This window comes from Alosa alosa, chromosome 13 (genome assembly GCF_017589495.1).
Source record: "Alosa alosa isolate M-15738 ecotype Scorff River chromosome 13, AALO_Geno_1.1, whole genome shotgun sequence".
Classification (NCBI taxonomy): domain Eukaryota; kingdom Metazoa; phylum Chordata; class Actinopteri; order Clupeiformes; family Clupeidae; genus Alosa; species Alosa alosa.
This window is the reverse complement of record NC_063201.1, coordinates 717,295-736,349: the sequence shown is the minus strand read 5'-3', so window position 1 is coordinate 736,349 and position 19,055 is coordinate 717,295. Positions and strand designations below refer to the sequence as shown.

The 19,055-nt window shown below is 44.6% G+C and overlaps 1 protein-coding gene across 3 annotated transcripts; it reads left to right on the top strand.

Annotated features, from left to right (window-relative positions):
• LOC125305408 (upstream stimulatory factor 2) lies at positions 1–17,475 on the top strand. 3 transcript variants are annotated; one of them, XM_048260104.1, is made up of 11 exons: positions 1–217; positions 1,168–1,208; positions 1,298–1,410; positions 2,678–2,797; positions 3,676–3,829; positions 4,429–4,516; positions 10,264–10,302; positions 13,205–13,263; positions 13,888–13,982; positions 14,252–14,451; positions 16,281–17,475. In XM_048260104.1, exons 1-11 carry the CDS (start codon positions 180–182, stop codon positions 16,291–16,293), a joined length of 960 nt encoding a protein of 319 aa, XP_048116061.1. In that variant the 5' UTR covers positions 1–179; the 3' UTR covers positions 16,294–17,475. The 3 variants fall into 3 exon arrangements, with proteins under 3 accessions (XP_048116061.1, XP_048116060.1, XP_048116062.1); XM_048260103.1 differs by having other exon boundaries at positions 4–217; positions 14,252–14,380; XM_048260105.1 differs by lacking the exon at positions 10,264–10,302 and having other exon boundaries at positions 4–217; positions 14,252–14,380.
• The last annotated feature ends 1,580 nt before the right edge of the window (positions 17,476–19,055 follow it).

Sequence of the window (19,055 nt, the reverse complement as noted above, 5' to 3'; positions counted from 1 at the left end):
GCGTGCCACCCATAGTGCCACCGCACCTCCAGCAGCGGACTCCATTTTCACTGTGCGCCCAGTCGATGCCTCACGTGTCTGGACTGTCTCTCTCACATGACCCGAGTGTTTGTTCCCGTGATCAGCACTTCCATCTCTGCTTCAGTCTGTCAGTATATCACATTTGAATTCTTACCCTGATGGATATGCTTGAACAGGGTCTGGACAACACGTCAAGGTAACGACTTTTCTTGATGGCTAATCATTCGGCTCGTCATAGCTTCCTCGCTTAAGGCCTTGTTGCATTTTAAAACAGGTGCTAGACCTCAAGTGAACTTGTAATTCCGTAACTATGTGTGTTGTTGATGTTATAAACCGCAAACATTTGGTAGCTAATGAACAAGGAGATTACAAATGGGTTATCCGACTTGCAATTTTAAGACGGGTGTCTATTAGCAATGGCAAGCTAGTTATGTTGCAGGAGTTTTAAGATCAACCACTACTATTAATAATTGTAATATCACTTCGTTAAACTGAGCGATCAATATTTAGGAATGTTTAAGATAAATTGCAGTTATTTAATTGAGTTGTATGCTTAATTATTTTTTTTATTGAATGTCCTTACAATCGGTGCTAGATAAGCTAGCCAGCTGTCCTTCCCCACCTTTGCAACATAGAAGAAAAGTCATAGAAAATGAGCAAGCGAGAGTTGTTTGCTAGCTCGCTCGCTAGCGGTCTGGTTTGTTGATGAAACATAAAGTGAGCCAGCTGATTAATCACGACGTTTGTTGATATTTTCGTCAAGGTGCATGTTGGTAATGAATGTTCTCTTCTATTTTTGTGATCTACTAGTATGATGATGGTGGGCAACGTCGCGATTTAGTGTTTTTGGTGGGCGGAAACTGCTGCTTTTCCAATTTTATGAGTTTGTTGGAGTTGATGGCGTTCACGTTACTTTGTCGTTCAGGTGTCGGTCCACAATTCCTTTACTTGGTTGGAAACTTCTAGAAACCTCTTTCTTGGACAACATTAGTATTTGCATATGTAATTTACGTAGTCTTTATTGTATTCAGAGTTGTTATATGTTTGGTAAATCGTTTAGCGACTTTGAATTAAGAGAGCATGTTTCAATTCTGCCTTGTTATTACACACACAAAACATAATTCCTCACCATCTCTGCATTTTCAGCCACGAAAAACAAGAGGAAGAGGTTGTTCAAATCACTGAAGGTATGTAGCCACATTTACTATGTCTATTTTATTATTAAGACAAGCAGCAGTGTTATGATGACCTATTAAAACGACTTTCTTGTCAACAGAGACCCCTGGCGTGGAGCAGACTGCGGTTACTATAGCGAATGTTCAACAGGCCACAGCGTTTACTGACCAAAATATTCAGGATCAGTTCCGCACTGAGAACAGCGGCGGGCAGGTATGCTGCTGTGTTTTCTAACTAGATGTGTCAAAAACATCAACACGAACCTTTGAAGCTGATCTTAGATGATACCAGTCCTTTGTAAGTCAGACTGTAACTTCAGCAAAACAAAATGTTAACTGTTATGAATGGTAGCATAATGTTTTGGCTTGAGACAGACAAGGGATACATCACAAATCTAATTCAAGACCTGTGGCTGATTATTGAATTAAGTAGAGTTATATGTACTTAACAATACTCCCGATGTCTGTAAAGACACTGGTTTTCATGATAACAGTTACTCTTGGATTTATAAAATCTTCATGAGGATGCTGAGGAGAGAAAGGGGTCCTGTGGAGTTGGTCCTTTTCTCCACAGTCTGGCTGTAAACAGCGTTGGTGTGTGTGATCATGTGATGCCAATCCCTCACTGGGATTGGCACGGGGCCCATGTCACATGTCAGTCAGCAGACTGGTCACATGATTTGTAGTGGTAAACGGGAGCATTTACAAATACTTTTCTTTTTGACCAAACAACCGGGCCTTTCTGGGCCTGGGAAAGAAATGGTGAAATTAGATCAGCAGTACTGGCCAGATAAGTGTGTGGGTGTGGGGGGGTGGGGAGGTGTGTGGTGGGTGGGGTGGTGGGTGGTGGGTGGGGGGCGTGCGGGGCGTGCAGAGATACAGACATGCTTAGGCATACAAACCCCATGTGGTCAGGTGGACAGGTTGAGCTGCGAAGCGACAATTCTGCATGGTTTCATTCTAAACCTTATCTCCTTTACCGTACTGCATGTGTGGTTTCATTCTAAACCTTATCTCCTTTACCGCACTGCATGTGTGGTTTCATTCTAAACCTTATCTCCTTTACCACACTGCATGTGTGGTTTCATTCTAAACCTTATCTCCTTTACCGCACTGCATGTGTGGTTTCATTCTAAACCTTATCTCCTTTACCGCACTGTTATGCATGGTTTCATTCTAAACCTTATCTCCTTTACCGCACTGTTATGCATGGTTTCATTCTAAACCTTATAGATAGATAGATACTTTATTGATCCCCAGGGGAAATTCAAGGAATTATCTCCTTTACCGCACTGCATGCATGGTTTCATTCTAAACCTTATCTCCTTTACCGCACTGTTTGTCAGGAGGGCCCTGGTTTGTCTCATACGACCTGCAAACAAGAGAGAATCTGTGTTACCTCATATACCCTCCCCCCTATCTGTCTTTCTTCCCATCTTTCTCTCCTCCCGTGTCTCCGTCTCTCCCTGTCTTTGTCCAAGGTGACCTACCGTGTGGTCCAGGTGAACGATCAGTCTCTGGAGGGGACTGATGAGGGCAGTGGGACAGTGAGCGTTGTCTCTGCTGCAGCATTTGCCAATGCCCCACAGGCTGTTGCCCAGGTAATGCACACAACAGCAGTCGTCAGGACAACCTCCCATCACTGCACACCAAGCAAGCATCAGACTTAGAATTCCACTGAGTAATGCTCTTAATGAATAACAAAGTTCATGGCTTGTTACCATAGACCACTGGTTTATGTCCTGGTTTCACAGGGTGAACTTTGTGTAATTAAGCCACAAGTTCATTCAAGATGAGCAGCTCCATTCCATTCCAAAGCTTCCTGTGCATTTGTTTACAATATTCCCTCCTTAAAATTGGTTGTGTAATACATAAACCTGAAGCAGCCCACCTTTAAAAAAAAAACACCTTTAAAAAAAAAATGTGGCGTGTGTCGGCTTTCCTTCACAGCCCCACATGAACCCATGTAACATTCCCAGGAGCTAAAGCAATATCAAGCCCTCCTCTCTCAGTTCCCAGCCGCAGGTATTTACCACCTGCACCCAAAGCCTTGTAATACATCTCTTGATCTCACAAAATCAAGACATCAGTCACCAAATTAAAATGACCAACTGTTCATTCTCACACATATAGAAAACGGTTGTCACATCACCCGATATAGCCAAATATCACTTCATTGCATGAAGCAAATGATTGAATGAATCCGTTCATTGATGAGGTTATCTATCTTCTCTCATTGGCGCCTTCTGAAGCCGTGGCTGCACATAAACCAATCAGATTTGGTCATTTGCATGCTGTGTCATACCATCACACACAGATTCCTCCTCTCCACTGCCAGCAGATTAGATTATGTATATTTTATACATAAGTTGAATTCATTGTTTTATACCAAAATGTGAATGCATGTATATGATTGAACACTCTGATTTTTTAAATGATTATTATTTTGTTAGCCCCTGGTTCCATGTGTCTGTTCCAGACGGTGATCCATAACCCGTTCAGCAATGGTGGCAGCCCCACCGCAGACACCACAGCAGGGGACACGCGCTTCGCCTATTTCCCAGCAGCCACTGTGAGTGACGGCACGGCCGTTTCAGTCCAAGCCACGGCCGACCCCACGCTCGCACAGGGGGGTAAGAGCCTACGGACATTCTCTGCTCCTGACACCTGTGCTGCGGACATTCTCTGCTCCTGACACCTGTGCTGCGACACACAGCCAGCAGTTAGCTAGTAGAAACCAGGGGTGCTGTTGGCAGCGCTCGACCTTATCCCAGGAGTAGCCTGCATCGATCACGTTACCATCACACATTATGTACTGTAAGTAACAGGGAATGAAAGACATGATTGACATCTTAGACCAAACTTCCATACAGCTTTTTTACACTGAGAGGAAATCATTTGGGATACTGAGTCATAAGGTCAGGTAGACGGTTCCATTTTACATTTTTAAACTACACTACATAGACATTCAAGACACATTGCACCCCCCCCCACACACACACTATCTATCAAATCTTTTTAATCTTTCTTTGCTTTTATAAATAGTTGGTGATCCTTCAGGACACCACTGCACAGGAAGAAGTTGAGCAACTACTTCCATTTCACTACATTTACAGCAGTAACGTTATGTATGTGACCAATTAAATCCTTGAATCTTTGAATTTGAAGCCAATGCGCATACACACACACACACACACACACACAACAGATGTTCATGTCTTTCTCTCCTCAGGTCAGTTCTATGTGATGATGACCCCCCCTGATGTTCTCCAGTCCGGCACACCCCGCACCATTGCCCCACGCACACACCCATACACCGCGTGAGTGTACACACACACACACACACACACACACACACACCAGTCTCTAGGGATAAACAGAGAGGACACACTGAGCCTCAGAAGCCCTGGCAGCAGCAGCAGCACCGGAGCAGGTGGGCTCCAAAGCTCTCAGCAATATCAGGCATTCTAATTGGCATTAGGTCCTGCCAGCCTCCCTCTGACAGGCTCCATGGGTGCTGTAGGGGCTCCATGGGTGCTGTAGGGGCTCCATGGGTGCTGTGCTTTAGTGTGCCCTGTGTGTGTGAGGCATTCCAGAGGCCCTCTCTCCTGCTCCTCTTCCCCTTCAGACACACAGCTGCTACTCCAGCCCCTCTCCCTAATCATCTGAGGCTGTAGCAGCTACACACAAACATGCAGCTCACAGCTCTTTCAACATCAAGGTTGAGGACCGTGTGTGTGTGTGTGTGTGTGTGTGTGTGTGTGTGTGTGTGTGTGTGTGTGTGTGTGTGTGTGTGTGTGTGTGTGTGTGTGTGTGTGTGTGTGTGTGTGTGTGTGTGTGTGAGGTTTTTTTTTTTTTTTTTTTTTTTTTCTAGCTACCTAGTGGCTCGGAGATAGTTAGACTGCCAAGCACCAAGGGCAGTCTTTGTTTTGGAGTTCACATTTAAATCCTGCCAGAGCAAGAGATCTTTGAGAACATGGGCAGCTATTGACTGTAGATGCCTCTCACTGTGTGGTACTTTCTAAGGGGACTTTGTGTGTGTGTGTGTGTGTGTGGACGGGTGTGTTCCTTTTTGCCTCACTGGGGGTTATGTAATGTGTGTGTGTGTGTGTGTGTGTGTGTGTGTGTGTGCACTCCTGGTTCCTCTGCAGCATGTCTGTCCTCATGTTCTCTTCTCCCTTATCATCCTCACTGCTTTCCGTGGGGATCTTTGTGTGTTTGTGTGAAGTAATCCAGAAGAACCAGCGGAAATTACAGGATAATCCAATGAACCAATGCAGGGAGTGCCCCCCCATTTACAAAAGGCCATGTTTATATATAAGCGTTTGGCCACATACCTAATTTTTATAGTTGATTTGATGAGAAAGTAAAAATCACAACAAAATGAAATATATTAAATTAATAAATATATGATCAAAAGACATGAAATTGATCAATTTGAGATCAAAAGAGGGCTGCTTACTTCACTTGAGGGAGCGCTACTAACATGCCTGAATGTTCACACTCAGGGGAGAGAAGGCTCCATTCAGCTTTGCCATGTTTATTAACCCCTAGAACCCGATTGACGCAAAGTGCGTCAAAAAACCTTTCTTCTCTGTTACATTGCTCCAGAACTGTTCATATGGCAGATGAAACCTTTATTATGTGACAGAGCAGAAGTGGGGCTTTTAACGAGACTACACACTTGTCTGTACGCATCAAGTATGAATATTAAAAAAATCATGAATTTAAATCATTGCATCATATTTACAGTCTATACTCATGCTCACCTGCGCACCCATTACTCGTTTGAATTACTCGCTGAACCCCAGATCGCATAGATATGGCAAGCATATCAGATGAAAGAAGAGACTCAGGGCTATCCATTGGTACCATGTATATCGATCCTTCTGGCTTATGAAAACACGAAGTTACTGCAAAATAATAACATCATGTACACAAACCAACGCTGCACACCCATTACTCTTGTTTGAACTAGATGTACCGCAGAGCGGTACAAAATATTACCGCCGCCCAGTCCAGCACATGTTTTCCACAAAAATAAGTCACGCTGAAAGGCATATATGATTCTAACTGTCTCACTGAATTGCATTATGCACACTCAATTCTCACTGGTATCTGCTAGACAACAAGTACCAAAACATGATTAGTTCATAGATTTCACATGTAATATACATTTTATACAACCCCACCCCCATCTTGCCTGTTCATAATTCTGAGAAATTCTTGAATTGTGTGCATGTACATGTTTATGTTTATGTGTGTGTGGGTGGGTGTGTGTGCGTGCATGTGCATGTGCTTGTGTGTTTGCCTGTTTATGTGCCTGTGTGTGTGCATGTGCATGCATGCGATATATGTCTACTGTGTGAGTATGTGTCATACGTAGGATTACTGTGAATGTATGTGTGTGTGTGTGTGTGTGTGTGTGTGTGTGTGTGTGTGTGTGTGTGTATCTGTTTATGCACATGTGTGCATATGGAATGGGTTTACATGACCCCTGGAGGCAAACATACGCAAAAAATTGGTCATCCTAGGCCCTACGGTTCTCAAGATATTCACAGAAAACTGTGTCTGCCCTACCCTCCTTTCGGGGGGTCCAGTCCAGTGGGGGGGGGGCTACAGATCAAAACGAAAAGCGATGGTTCCATGCTATCCATGTGGGGTTACATGCCCACCAAGTTTAGTGTACCCCGGTTACAGTGTCCCGGGAATGCTTGATGGAAATTTGGACATGCGAAAAAGAAAAAGAAAAAATCTGACTAAACCCATATGACCGCCGCTTCGCTGCACGGCGGCCATAATTACTCACGGAGGAGACTCAGTGATGCCAAGTACATTATAACACATTATAATGGACATTGTAAAACAGTACTTCGTCTGTATTATAAAACAGACGAAGTGACAGCAAAATAATAACTTCATATAGCTGGACTTACCCCACGTTTTTTCTGTTTTTGTGGCAAAGCATGTTTATAATCCAGCGCTATCGTGTGTTTCTCTATGGCAAAGCATGTTCATTATCCGGTTTTGAGATCCTAGCAAATTCCTGCATGGCATCCAATTCAAGGCTTACATTACATCCCAATTTGTTCAACAAAGAAACACCTTTTTTTGCCTTTACTTTGTTCATGGCAATGCAGTAAAAAGTTGAGAATCATTATGAGTACATACACCATAGGCACGCAGGCTAACATGCAACCTCGGGTCAAGTTAGGTCAGATCAGTTCGTGTCACAGATATGGAGCGCAGAAAGGTCATTTTTCATCACTAAATAAAAAATGGCATTCATTTCCGTAAATCACACACCACAAATTTCTGTAAATTGCTTAGCCCCAGAGTATCCCTCCACAATTGTAATGCCCGATTCAGGACAGTCTGCCCTACACACACATGAAATGCATGTAGAGCAATGAGCTTGCTATGGTGAGATACATGTTGAAATATAAGAATTTTTATAATACACATTTTATATTTTAATTCTTTAAAAATAAAAATAAAATCAATGCTAGTACTAATACATGCTGAAAAAAACAATATATAATATGTGTGTGTGGGACTTACAATGACCAGAATAAATCCTTATGAATAAAGGTAGTGAAAATGCCCTAAAAACAGCTTAGGGTTCTAAGGGTTAAAAAGGCATTTCACCACGGTGCTTTTTGTTAGTCATCCAGAGAGATCTCATGATTCTCTCTCTGTCTCCTCACTCACTCACTCTCTCTCTCTCTCTCACTCTCTCTCTCACTCTCTCACTCACTCTCTGAAATCTAATTTGAGGGGAGGAGAGGTGGATTAGTAAGTCTTTTGAAGTGGTGAAAGGCAACCAGATGTATCATCACTCCTACGGATGTGGGAACAAAGCAGCCGGGTTTGGTTTTATTGGCAGCGTTGTGGACGTAGTTTTGGCTTAATGGTGAGGATCAGCTCTCCTCTTTATCCCATTCTACTGCTCCTCAGAAGATGCACACACTTCCGTTCAACTCCATGTGCCGTCCTAACAGTCAAAGAGTCTGAGATTTCTTGATCTTGGCCACTGAAAAGGCATACCGATTACTGTTTAGGCCTGTTTTCTGCTGCACGCAAAAAATGATATCTTACCAAGTGTTATAATCTTATATTAAGATAAAGAATCTAGTTAGTAATGTTTTTAGTAAAAAGATACTTATTTGAGCTCTCTTGTCTTCTTAAATTAAGAAACAAGTAAATGTATCTGCCAGTGGAGTAAGTGATTTTATCTTAATTTAAGATAAGATTGAAGATTTAAGACAATTTGCCGTTTGGCGCGTGCTCAGCAGAGGAAGCATCCGGATCAACCCCACCCTAACCCTCTCCTCCCCCACCCCACCCCACCCCACAGCATTTGTTTTTGCCCTGATGGAGGGGTGAGTGTAGAACTCTGCTTCTGTGTTGTGTGTGGGTTGTTGTTCAGAAGTGACTCTGTGTGTTTATATTGTTTGTTTGTTTTGGTGTGCCTGATTATGGTGATGGATGCTGAGTGGTGATATACTTAAGTGGTGTTTGTGGAGGCTGACTGCATGTGTGTGTGTTGGTGGTCGTATTAGTGGAATGTGTGTGTGTGTGTTGGTGGTCGTATTTGTGTGTGTGTGTGTGTGTGTCTGAGTACAGTATATTTGTATGTACGCCTTGCAGGTGTGTTGAGGTGTGTTCTAATGTGGGCAGCACATCGCCTGTGAGAGGAGTGTGTTGAGCTCCACTGGCTGCCCTTAGCTGCGTGTGTTGGTGGTCGTATTTGTGTGTGTGTGTGTGTGTGTGTGTGTGTGTTGGTGGTCGTATTTGTGTGTGTGTGTTAAGCTCAACTGGCTGCCCTTAGCTGCGTGTGTTGGTGGTCGTATGTGTGTGTGTGTGTGTGTGTGTGTGTGTTGAGCTCCACTGGCTGCACTTAGCCGCGTGTGTTGGTGGTCGTATTTGTGTGTGTGTTGGTGGTCGTGCGTGTGTGTGTGTTGAACTCCACTGGCTGCCCTTAGCTTCCCGCATCACATACAAGTCACAAGGTTTTGCCTCCAAAGTGATTCTGGGTCTGACTCCACTCCCACTTGCTAGTGTGCTCTTTTTCCTGTGACCCCTTTACCGTTACGTTCCTCCGGGAACATCGTCTGGTATTGCGACCCCACACTCCTAGCAAGCCAGACTATTTTCTTTTGTAGTTCCTGTTGGTGGAATGACCTACAGTACCAAATGCTACCAGAGCAGGGGCGTCGCTCTCGATGACCCAACTCCTCCGGGAGTACTTCGTCTCCTAGCACACCTAACAACCCAGCACACCTAACAACTCAGCACAACTAACAACCCAGCACACCTAACATGCACCTACAATTCTTCTTCTTCCATTAACTCCTTTGACTACACTACTGCTTACATTTCTGCACTCTTTACTCTAGTTTTTATTGTAGTGGTATTTGTTACTATGGTCTCCTTGGCAATGTAGCTTGAATGTTAATCCTCATTTTGTAAGTCTCTTTGGATAAAATTGTCTAAATGACTAAACGTAAATGTAAACGTAAATGTAAAATGTAGTGTGGGCTGATCTTGAGCAAATCTGTGGCTTTGGCTCCAATAGATAGTGCTGGGTCAGTGCTGGAGCGATGCTGGGTCAGTGCTGGAGCGATGCTGGGTCAGTGCTGGAGCGTTGCTGGGTCAGTGCTGGAGCGATGCTGGAGCAGTGCTGGGTCAGTGTTGGGTCAGTGCTCATCCATGGCATTAGTGTCTCTGTTCAGTCACTGCAGCACTGGTGTAGTTTCTAAAAGCCGAGCTCGAACATAAGGGAGAGAAAAGAGTAAATCTAAAGAGAAATAAAGATACAAATGAATAAACACATTGACGGTTTGGGGAGGGAAGAACCAGGAAGAGATGTCCATTGTGCAGCACAGGGGATCGTTTGATTTGTGGGGCTGGGACTGGCTGTCTGCTGCATGCATACACTGTCACTCTTCAGCTCCTGGGGATGTGCGTACTGTGCTGTGACTGATGCCAGGATTGATATGTGAACGTCTGAGCAAATACATACTTTTCCACCCAACAACCTTAACACTAAACCTGCCATTCACAGACAAGAAGTCGGGCAGCTGCAGGAAGAGCCGTCAAGCTGGTGAGGACCTTCTCCTTCACCCCCCCCTCACGCACCCACACACACACACACACGCTCACCCACGTAGACACTGATCACATGCTTAATATTAATCTCTCCTCCGAGCCAGACCTGCGCCTCTGGCACGGTCTCCCGTGTGGCCTGTAAAAGGGCAGGATTGTGTGGTCTCTTCCCTTCATCGGTCATTGGTAAGGGAGGTGTGATGGCTTCCAGGTAATCAGGTTCTCGATGCTCTAAGTGCGCGGGGAGCCCATTGTACGTTTTAAATCTCTCTGCAATAGAAAAAAAATGTGAGCGCTAAGTGCTGAAGCGGTGACCCAACGTGGGCATCGAATGTCAATTCCCAGGAGTGAGATTGGAAGACATTTCCCAGGAGTGAGATTGGAAGACATTTCTCAAGGCTGTTAGCTTTTATTGTGCCATCAAAACAAATACACCTAAGCCGTCCTCACAAACCCCTGGCTGTGTGTTCAATTATAGTAAACAATTCAACAGCAGGATAAGCCGGCCGCCTTTTTTCTCTGCAGGGCAGACGATGTCTGGGTTTGGAAGGACAGCCTTTCAGGCAATCACAGGCTCATTTTGCTCTCATTTTTTCCCCATTCGATTGGCCATTAGAGGGATAATGAAAAGTGCTTCGGCACCAGGCAGTTGAGGGAAGAGATGCTTTGGCAACCCACAAACACACTGCCAAGCGTTTCATCACCCATATCTACTGATCCTGAAAAATGTCTTTGTATTCACTAAAGATTTGTCCATTTTTGGAATGAGGTCTCAAATGTGCACTTTACTCACTTAGCTAATTTAGCATTTTATTGTCTGTTGAAAATAAAGTAGTTGAGAGCCTCCACTTACTACTGTATAACATTGCCCTTCGTTTAAGATGTTTAAAAAAAAAACAACAACAACAAAACGCTTGCTGGAGTAGATAAGAACTTGGATCACTTTCTTATCCAGAATGGCATTTGAACAACAAAAGGTCAGACCAAACAAATCAACAGATGCCGGCTTTTTAATATCATCTCCTGGAGCGGTCAGCCCTGTCGACTCGGCTCTGGGGCTCTTTATGACAGCGCCGGCGTCTTTTTGGCTCTGCATCATCGTCCTCGTGAAGCGAGGTCCCATGAGGCATGATTGGAGCGCGCTCACACCGCCGATGCCTTTATGTGGGAGTCGAGACTTCATTAAAGCACACCTGAAGGGGATTGTGCCATGCGGCGAACAGTTTGTCATCACAGTAAATCTGGGCAGGCGCACACTTTCTCTCTCACTCTCTCTTTCTGTCTCTCTCTCCCTTCTCTTCCTCTATCTATATTCCTCTCTTTCATTCTCTCTCTCTCTCTCTCCCACCAGCCCTTTATTCCCCCCCTCCCTCTCTCTCCCTCCTCCTTCTCTTCCTGTTTCACAGCTGCTCAGATTTTTAACATAATGAACTTAGTTGACGCTCCAGACTCCCATGGGGAGTCACACTACAACACCACACGCACACACACACACACACACACTACAACAACACCCAGCCAACAACAACACACACACACACACTACAACAACACCCAGCCAGCACACATGCACACACACACACACTACAACAACACCCAGCCAACACACACACGCACTACAACAACACCCAGCCAGCACACATACACACACTACAACAACACCCAGCCAAAACACACACACACACACACTATAACAACACCCAGCCAACACACACACACACACACACTACAACAACACCCAGCCAACACACACACACAACACTCACACACACAACACTCAGCCAGCGCACACACACACACACTCACACACTCACTCTCTACACAACACACACACACACACACACACACACACACTACAACAACACCCAGCCAGCCAGCCACACACACACACACACACTACAACAACACCCAGCCAGCCAGCCACTCAGCCAGCACACACACACACACAGATGCTCACACTACAACAACACTCACACACACACACAGCCAGCACTCACCTCACACACACACACACACTTTCGCACTCAACACTCACTACTCCACAGCCACAAGGATCAGGCGGCCTGCTGTTGCAGGACGTTTGATGGTGTGTCAGATGATGCAATTTTATGCACCACAACATGCTCACATGTTGGCCACGAGGAGGGAAAGAACACACATAGCTGCTGAAAACAGAGCTCAAACCTTGATATACTGGGAGAATTTATGATAAGAAGAGACATTTTTAGTTCATGACATGATCAAGGTTTTACATTCTTTGAGTTTCAATGTTTTTTGGGTTTTTTCTTAAGACTAAGGATGTGACCTGTGGCAAAGAGGATAGTGCCCAGTGGCCCAGTGGACCGCTAGTGCGCTAGTGCCCAGTGGACCGCTAGTGCGCTAGTGCCCAGTGGACAGCTAGTGCGCTAGTGCCCAGTAGACCGCTAGTGCCCAGTGGACAGCTAGTGCGCTAGTGCCCAGTGGACCGCTAGTGCAGTGCCCAGTAGACCGCTAGTGCGCTAGTGCCCAGTGGACCGCTAGTGCCCAGTAGACTGCTAGTGCGCTAGTGCCCAGTGGACAGCTAGTGCCCAGTGGACAGCTAATGCCCAGTAGACAGCTAATGCCCAGTAGACCGCTAGTGCCCAGTGGCCCAGTGGACAGCTAGTGCCCAGTGGACCACGGTGCCCGAATCACAGCCGCGGGGATGTCCTCATTGTATCCTCCTCGTGTTATCGCATCGTTATATTATTATTGCAAAAATCATTATTGATGTAGGTTTATGTTTATATTGACCATCCCTTCTAGAGATCTAGTGCCATATAGTCAGTCAGTGTACATTTATTCTTACAACACTGACCGACAACTCTTTGCATTAGTAGATTTGGTAGAAACGTGTTCATCTGTTGTTTGTGTGTTGTCAGGAAGGTGGATGGGACTCGCACACCCAGAGATGAGAGGAGGCGAGCGCAACACAATGAAGGTGAGAGTGTCGCCCTTCACCATTGGGTCCTTACCGGAGGAGTTCAAGAGAATTTTTTAGAGCTCTGTCGTTTTCACACTCCTCCTCTAGGATTTGAAAATAGCTGCTTACAGCTCCGGAATAAACACCACAGAACACTGTATGCATGAGTAGCCCATGACATTGACCTGACATCAAGCAGCCACTAGGGGATGCCATTAATCTTCAGGTGTAGCTGTGTGACTTTTCTCTGTGACTTTTTTTACAGCAAGCTTTTCTCATTGACAGCTGAAGGGTTAGCTCCACTTTATGGTTTTACAAAGTTATTGCAAAGCCATCCACATGTAGCAGTGTAAAGACCCATAAATACCAAAGGTGCTAGTGCTGTGTCCAGGCCAAATGTTCCACACAGACCCCCAGTAGATGGGAGCATAGTTTATTAGATTGAGGATCGTTAGGATTTGGGCTCAAAGATTGAAAAATTAAAAATGATTATAGAAGAACACTTTTTTTTTTTTTTTTTTTTTAAATCTGTAAGTCAGGCACACATGGATGGGCACCCGTACGTTTCATATGGAAGACTTGCCTGCTAAGTGTTTTTGGCTGTTTGTCTCTTGACTTTGCCGTCTGTCTGACCATGTGCAGTGGAAAGGCGACGGAGGGACAAGATCAACAACTGGATTGTCACGCTTTCCAAAATCATCCCCGATTGCAACATGGAGAGTAGCAAGACCGCAGCGGTGAGCGAGAAGGGGGAAAGCTGTTGACCGGAATGGGCAGTCTGTCTGTGTCTGTGTGTGTGTCTGTGTGTGTGTGTGTGTGTGTGTCTGTGTGTGTCTGTCTCTGTCAGGAATTTGATAAGTGTAGTTTGGCACTTCAGAGAGAGAGAGACAGATTGACTAAGAATTGTGAGTAAATACTAGCTGAACCCAGTCTTTGACTACATCAATGTGTGTGTTTGTGCGTGCGCGTGTGGGTGAATAACCTCCTTTTCCCTTCGTCCTCTCAGAGTAAAGGCGGGATCCTCTCCAAGGCGTGTGACTACATCCGTGAGTTAAGACAAACCAATCAGAGACTGCAGGAAAGTTTCAAGGAAGTGGAGCGCATTCAGGTGGACAATAAGCTGCTCGCACAGCAGGTGGGACCCCAGATCCTAATCATTCCAGCCTACTACCAGCATGTAGATAAGGACTCTGCTTTCATTTGGACGTACGTTTTTAAAAGTCATTCTATAAAAAATTGATTTCAAGATTTTTTTTACATTTCTTTTAAAGCTCCTTGCTATATGTCTGACCTCTTAGTGCCTTATACACGTGCACATAAATTGAGATCCTCTGGTAGCGTTTCTGAATCCATCAGCTACCGAAGCTGTTCACTATTTTTCAGTTTGTTTGTAGATCATCAGAAAAAAAAAAAAGAAATATATAAACTTTTACCACATGCCACATATCATTTACAAATATACATCAGTCAAGCAAGCCAGCTTGCCTTTATCTGAGCCATCTGGGCTATTTCATACTTACATTACAGTTGAACATGCTTAGTTTTGTCAATTTGTATTTTTGTTCGCACAAAACTATTCTCCAGCCAGGGCTAATACAAAGCTCATGGCAAAAATACACACCCATCACGAAACAAATGATTACAATTCCACAGGCAACACACACAAAATTATTTAAATGGAAAGGCAGCTTCAAATCGAGAAATTGCCTCAGCATATGAAATGATGGCAATGTATTCCTGAAAATCGGCTTTTAGGCTGTGATCACATTAACACCCTTAATGTCAGGAGCCGGGATGAAAGCCTCTCTTCCACCACGGGAAAAGGTCAGGTGAGACAGGATACCTGGCGAGAAGTGTTTACTCGAGTTTATAAAAATTTCAAATGATCCCCCAGGTGGTGCAGGGTCTGCTGCTCTCTGTTTGTTCAGCTGAATAGTAATTGAAGTAATATGCCGATGTGTCCCGCGCAAAGACAGACGCAAATGACGCTGCAAAGTGCAGAGCTCGTTAGTTCACACAACAATTAGCCCTAGCCCATTCCATATAAAGACTGTAAATGTCACGGCTGCTGTGGTATCCTTTTGTCCCTGCCGCCGTGCCAAAACGGATTTCTTTGTTAATGTTGATTTGCCAATTATGCTGTGAGCAGGACGACAGGAGTTCATTGTGTACTTGAGGGTTTGAAAAATGCTGACATGGCAGAAATCAAGGCCCACCTGTTCTAGCTCGCAGACATCATTGTCAGGGCTACACACACACAAACACACACACAAACACACACACACAAACACACACACACACACACACACCCATATATAGATATGTATTAACATACACACTCACTCACATGTACACACATGCACAAAGAAAAATACAGTAACAGAAAACCTGTAGTTGGTGTCTCATAGCCACATAGTTTCACTTCTTTTTACACATTCTATCATATTCACATGGATTAGCACTTGCTCTGAAGTGGGGAATCAACGACTGCATCATTTGCATGTGTTTTGCAATGTGGAACGGTCAATACGCAAGTGCACAATAATTTAATGAGGCGAGTTGCTGCCAGGAGACAAGCAGCACAGCAATTTAAGCTGGAAGCAGCGTGTCCTTCTAATTTCCTCTATACAGCTTTTCCAAAGTCCTTTAAGAAGAGGCGTGTGATTAGTCAGAGATGGAATTCTGAGAGCTTGCCTTGTTAATGGATATAAACAATTGCTTTAGTGTTTGTTGTGAATAGAGTGACTGAGTATCTCTCTCTTTCTCTTCTCTCCCTCCCTTCTCTCTCTCTCTCTCTCTCTCTCTCTCCCCTTCTCTCTCTCTCTCTCCCCTTCTCTCTCTCTCTCTCTCTCCCCTTCTCTCCCTCCCCTTCTCTCTCTCTCTCTCCCTCCTCCTCTCTCTCTCTCTCTCTCTCTCTCTCTCTCTCTCTCTCTCTCTCTCTCCCCCTTCTCTCTCTCTCCCTCCTCCTCTCTCTCTCTCTCTCTCTCTCTCTCTCTCTCTCTCTCCCTCCCCTTCTCTCTCTCTCTCTCTCTCAGATTGAGGAGCTGAAGAGTGAGAATGCACTTTTGAGAGCACAGCTGCAGCAGCCCGGCCTGGAGGTGGTTTTGGAGGCGCCGCCCCAGTGACCGCAGGCAGAGGTGGGTCAGAGGAGGCGGAGTCGCAGGGGGAGTCTGGTGGTGGACGTCTCGGTAAAGGTAGTGGACAGAAACACACACGTATGCGTTGCAGTTCAGGAGGATGAGCTCTATGAAATAGTGAGTGGACGAAAAACTTGTGTCAGCCTGAGACCTGAAGACCCCCCTCTGTGCACTCCATCCCCCCTCGCCACCTTCTCCTTCACGTGGGTGGCCTGCATCTGGCCTGCATCTGGCCTGCATCTGGCTGACTTCTCTGCCTTTTTTTCCACTGTTTGGACCGCTGGAGGCCGCGGCCACCTCACTGGTGCTATGTGGTGGCTATTCTGGACTGGACTGCAGTTCACGGTTCATCTTTAATTCCACTTGTTTTCCCTCCACAGCTAGCCCCCCCCCCCTCCCCCTCCCCAGGGCAAGTTCTCCTGGTGAAACTGCAGCCATTAGCAGCAGTGCCCTGGTATTCCTGCTCCTAGTATCAGCAATATTGCAATATTTATTGTCAGATATGTGATGCGTGACACTGAGGATGTTTGTGCTGGTAAATTTTTTGAGGATTTCTTGGATTTCATTTCCATATCAACTTGATAAACATATGACATTATTTCAATCCCCCACACACACACACACACACACACACACACACACACACTTCACCTTACTCTGCCCGCCCCCCCTTCCACTGCCCCTTTTCTTAACCGTGTTCTTGCATCAGTCTAGCTCCTCTTGAGTTAAACCTTGAACAGGCCGACTGTATGCATGAGAGCCAACTGAACACTGCCTAATCCACTAAGCCTCCTGAAGAGCGAGGCACAACTCCGTGAACCACAATGTGTCCATCTGAACTGCCCAAATAGAAGGCCCTGTTTGAAGAGATCGCTCTCTTATCACATGTCAACCTTGAAGGGACACCGTCGTGTTTGACTGACCAGAGGAGGGAAAGAAAATACTGCTTGTGTTTATTCTGATCAGATATCTCGCTTGGAGGAGCAGAAGCTATTTTTGGTTGTTTTTTTTCCTTTTTTTTTTCTTTCTTGAAGGCAGCAACCATGACATGGGGTTTTTGTGCTAACCTTACCGTTAGTGAATAATGAAGGCGGGTGATTATACCTGACGACACTCTAAAGATAATCGATTGCTTTAATTAGTCAGTCACATACAAAAAGACCACGGGAACCCAGTTCCCACTAACGCCCCTCAGTGCACTGTAGCCTACCCTTAATGCCCCTCAGTGCACTGTAGCCTACCCTTAATGCCCCTCAGTGCACTGTAATCTACCCTTAAAGGGTATTTTTCTGTGTGTCAACCATGATGGAAGACCTGGTGGAACTGTTACTTTCTTGGCATCTGATGTATGGGAACACCTATTTAGTTCATTGTTCAATAGTGGTGCCATGCCAAACATGACGCAAATTTTTGATGATGATGGTTTAAAATCAATGACTTCTACGAATATACATAAGGCTCATAATCATCTTTGATTTAAAAGGTTTGATGTATTTCTCAACCCAGACCATAATTACAAACAGACCTTGCAGCACCATGTCAATTTTAGAATGTACATTTACGTTAGAGCAATGCTAATAATATTGTGTTTTATCCTGAATTCTGGATTCCTTAGGGACTGTGTAATCCACTGTGGCCTAATTGTAGGGACTCAAGCTTATGCTAAACATGACCAAAGTTGTCATTAGAAGCAATCTCAGCCTATTGCTAATCATCAGTTGCATATGGAAATATTCATATTTGAAAATGCAATGAGGCGTCACCTGTCATATTTAGCCTGTATGAGAGAAGGGACATTGTGAGTACTGTAATTGACAAACTGTGCTCTCTGCCTTGTTATCGTTATTTTTTTCTTGCTGTTCCCAAAGCAAAGAAAAGAAACAAATATGGTGCTCAAGACATTCTGTTTACTACATCTGTGAGGTGATATGCTGGCAACAGGACCAAAGGCATTTCAAGGACGTTTCAGCCTCACTGAGACCGTCGCGGATGCCAAAATTCCTGATTGAATCCCACCCCTAAATATGCAAAGAAATGTGGTCTTTCTATGAGGCCTAAGCAATAAGGCAAATAACTTCTGATTGGTGAAATACTAGGCTTTGAGGCCCTCAATGAAAGTATTTTGTTTATTGGGTCTGTATGGTTACTGACTGATCATGGCCAATTTCTAAAGAATGTACATCAATTTGCTGTTTCTTTTTAGGCTAATTCTGTAAAACAGTGTTGTCAGTTCCCTACATGGGTTTGCCTAGGGTTTGTTGTTATTTGTTTTCATTTTGAATTGTATTAATTATCATTTGTCCTCATTATGCTTCAACGGAATGCTAATTGTTTCTTCCCCACACCCATCTGATATTGGGGAGAGTAGTCCACTGTCTTTGAGATTTGAAACAATGAACAGACACCAATATTTTCTAATGTTTGTTACTTCATCATCATCATCTGCCATCTGGATGTGAGGAAGATCTGAAGAGAGCTCTGTGGTGCTTTTTTTTTCTTTTGTTGAGAAAAATCAACTCCTTTCTACTCAGTTTATCTTTGCAAGGAAATGTTCAGAAACAAAACAAAATCTGTATTTTTTTTTCTCAACTCACCTTTTAACTATAGCTGTATATCAAAAACTCCAACAGATAAAAAGCACTAAGGTGTGTGTGTGTGTGTGTGTGTGTGTGT

Bases quoted from the DNA above. Each gene is read 5' to 3' on its own strand.
- LOC125305408 (XM_048260103.1), top strand. From the start codon at position 180: ATGGATATGCTTGAACAGGGTCTGGACAACACGTCAAG. The intron at 2,798-3,675 runs GTAATGCACACA...TGTCTGTTCCAG, and splicing joins CCCCACAGGCTGTTGCCCAG to ACGGTGATCCATAACCCGTT. The intron at 13,983-14,251 runs GTGAGCGAGAAG...TCGTCCTCTCAG, and splicing joins AGAGTAGCAAGACCGCAGCG to AGTAAAGGCGGGATCCTCTC.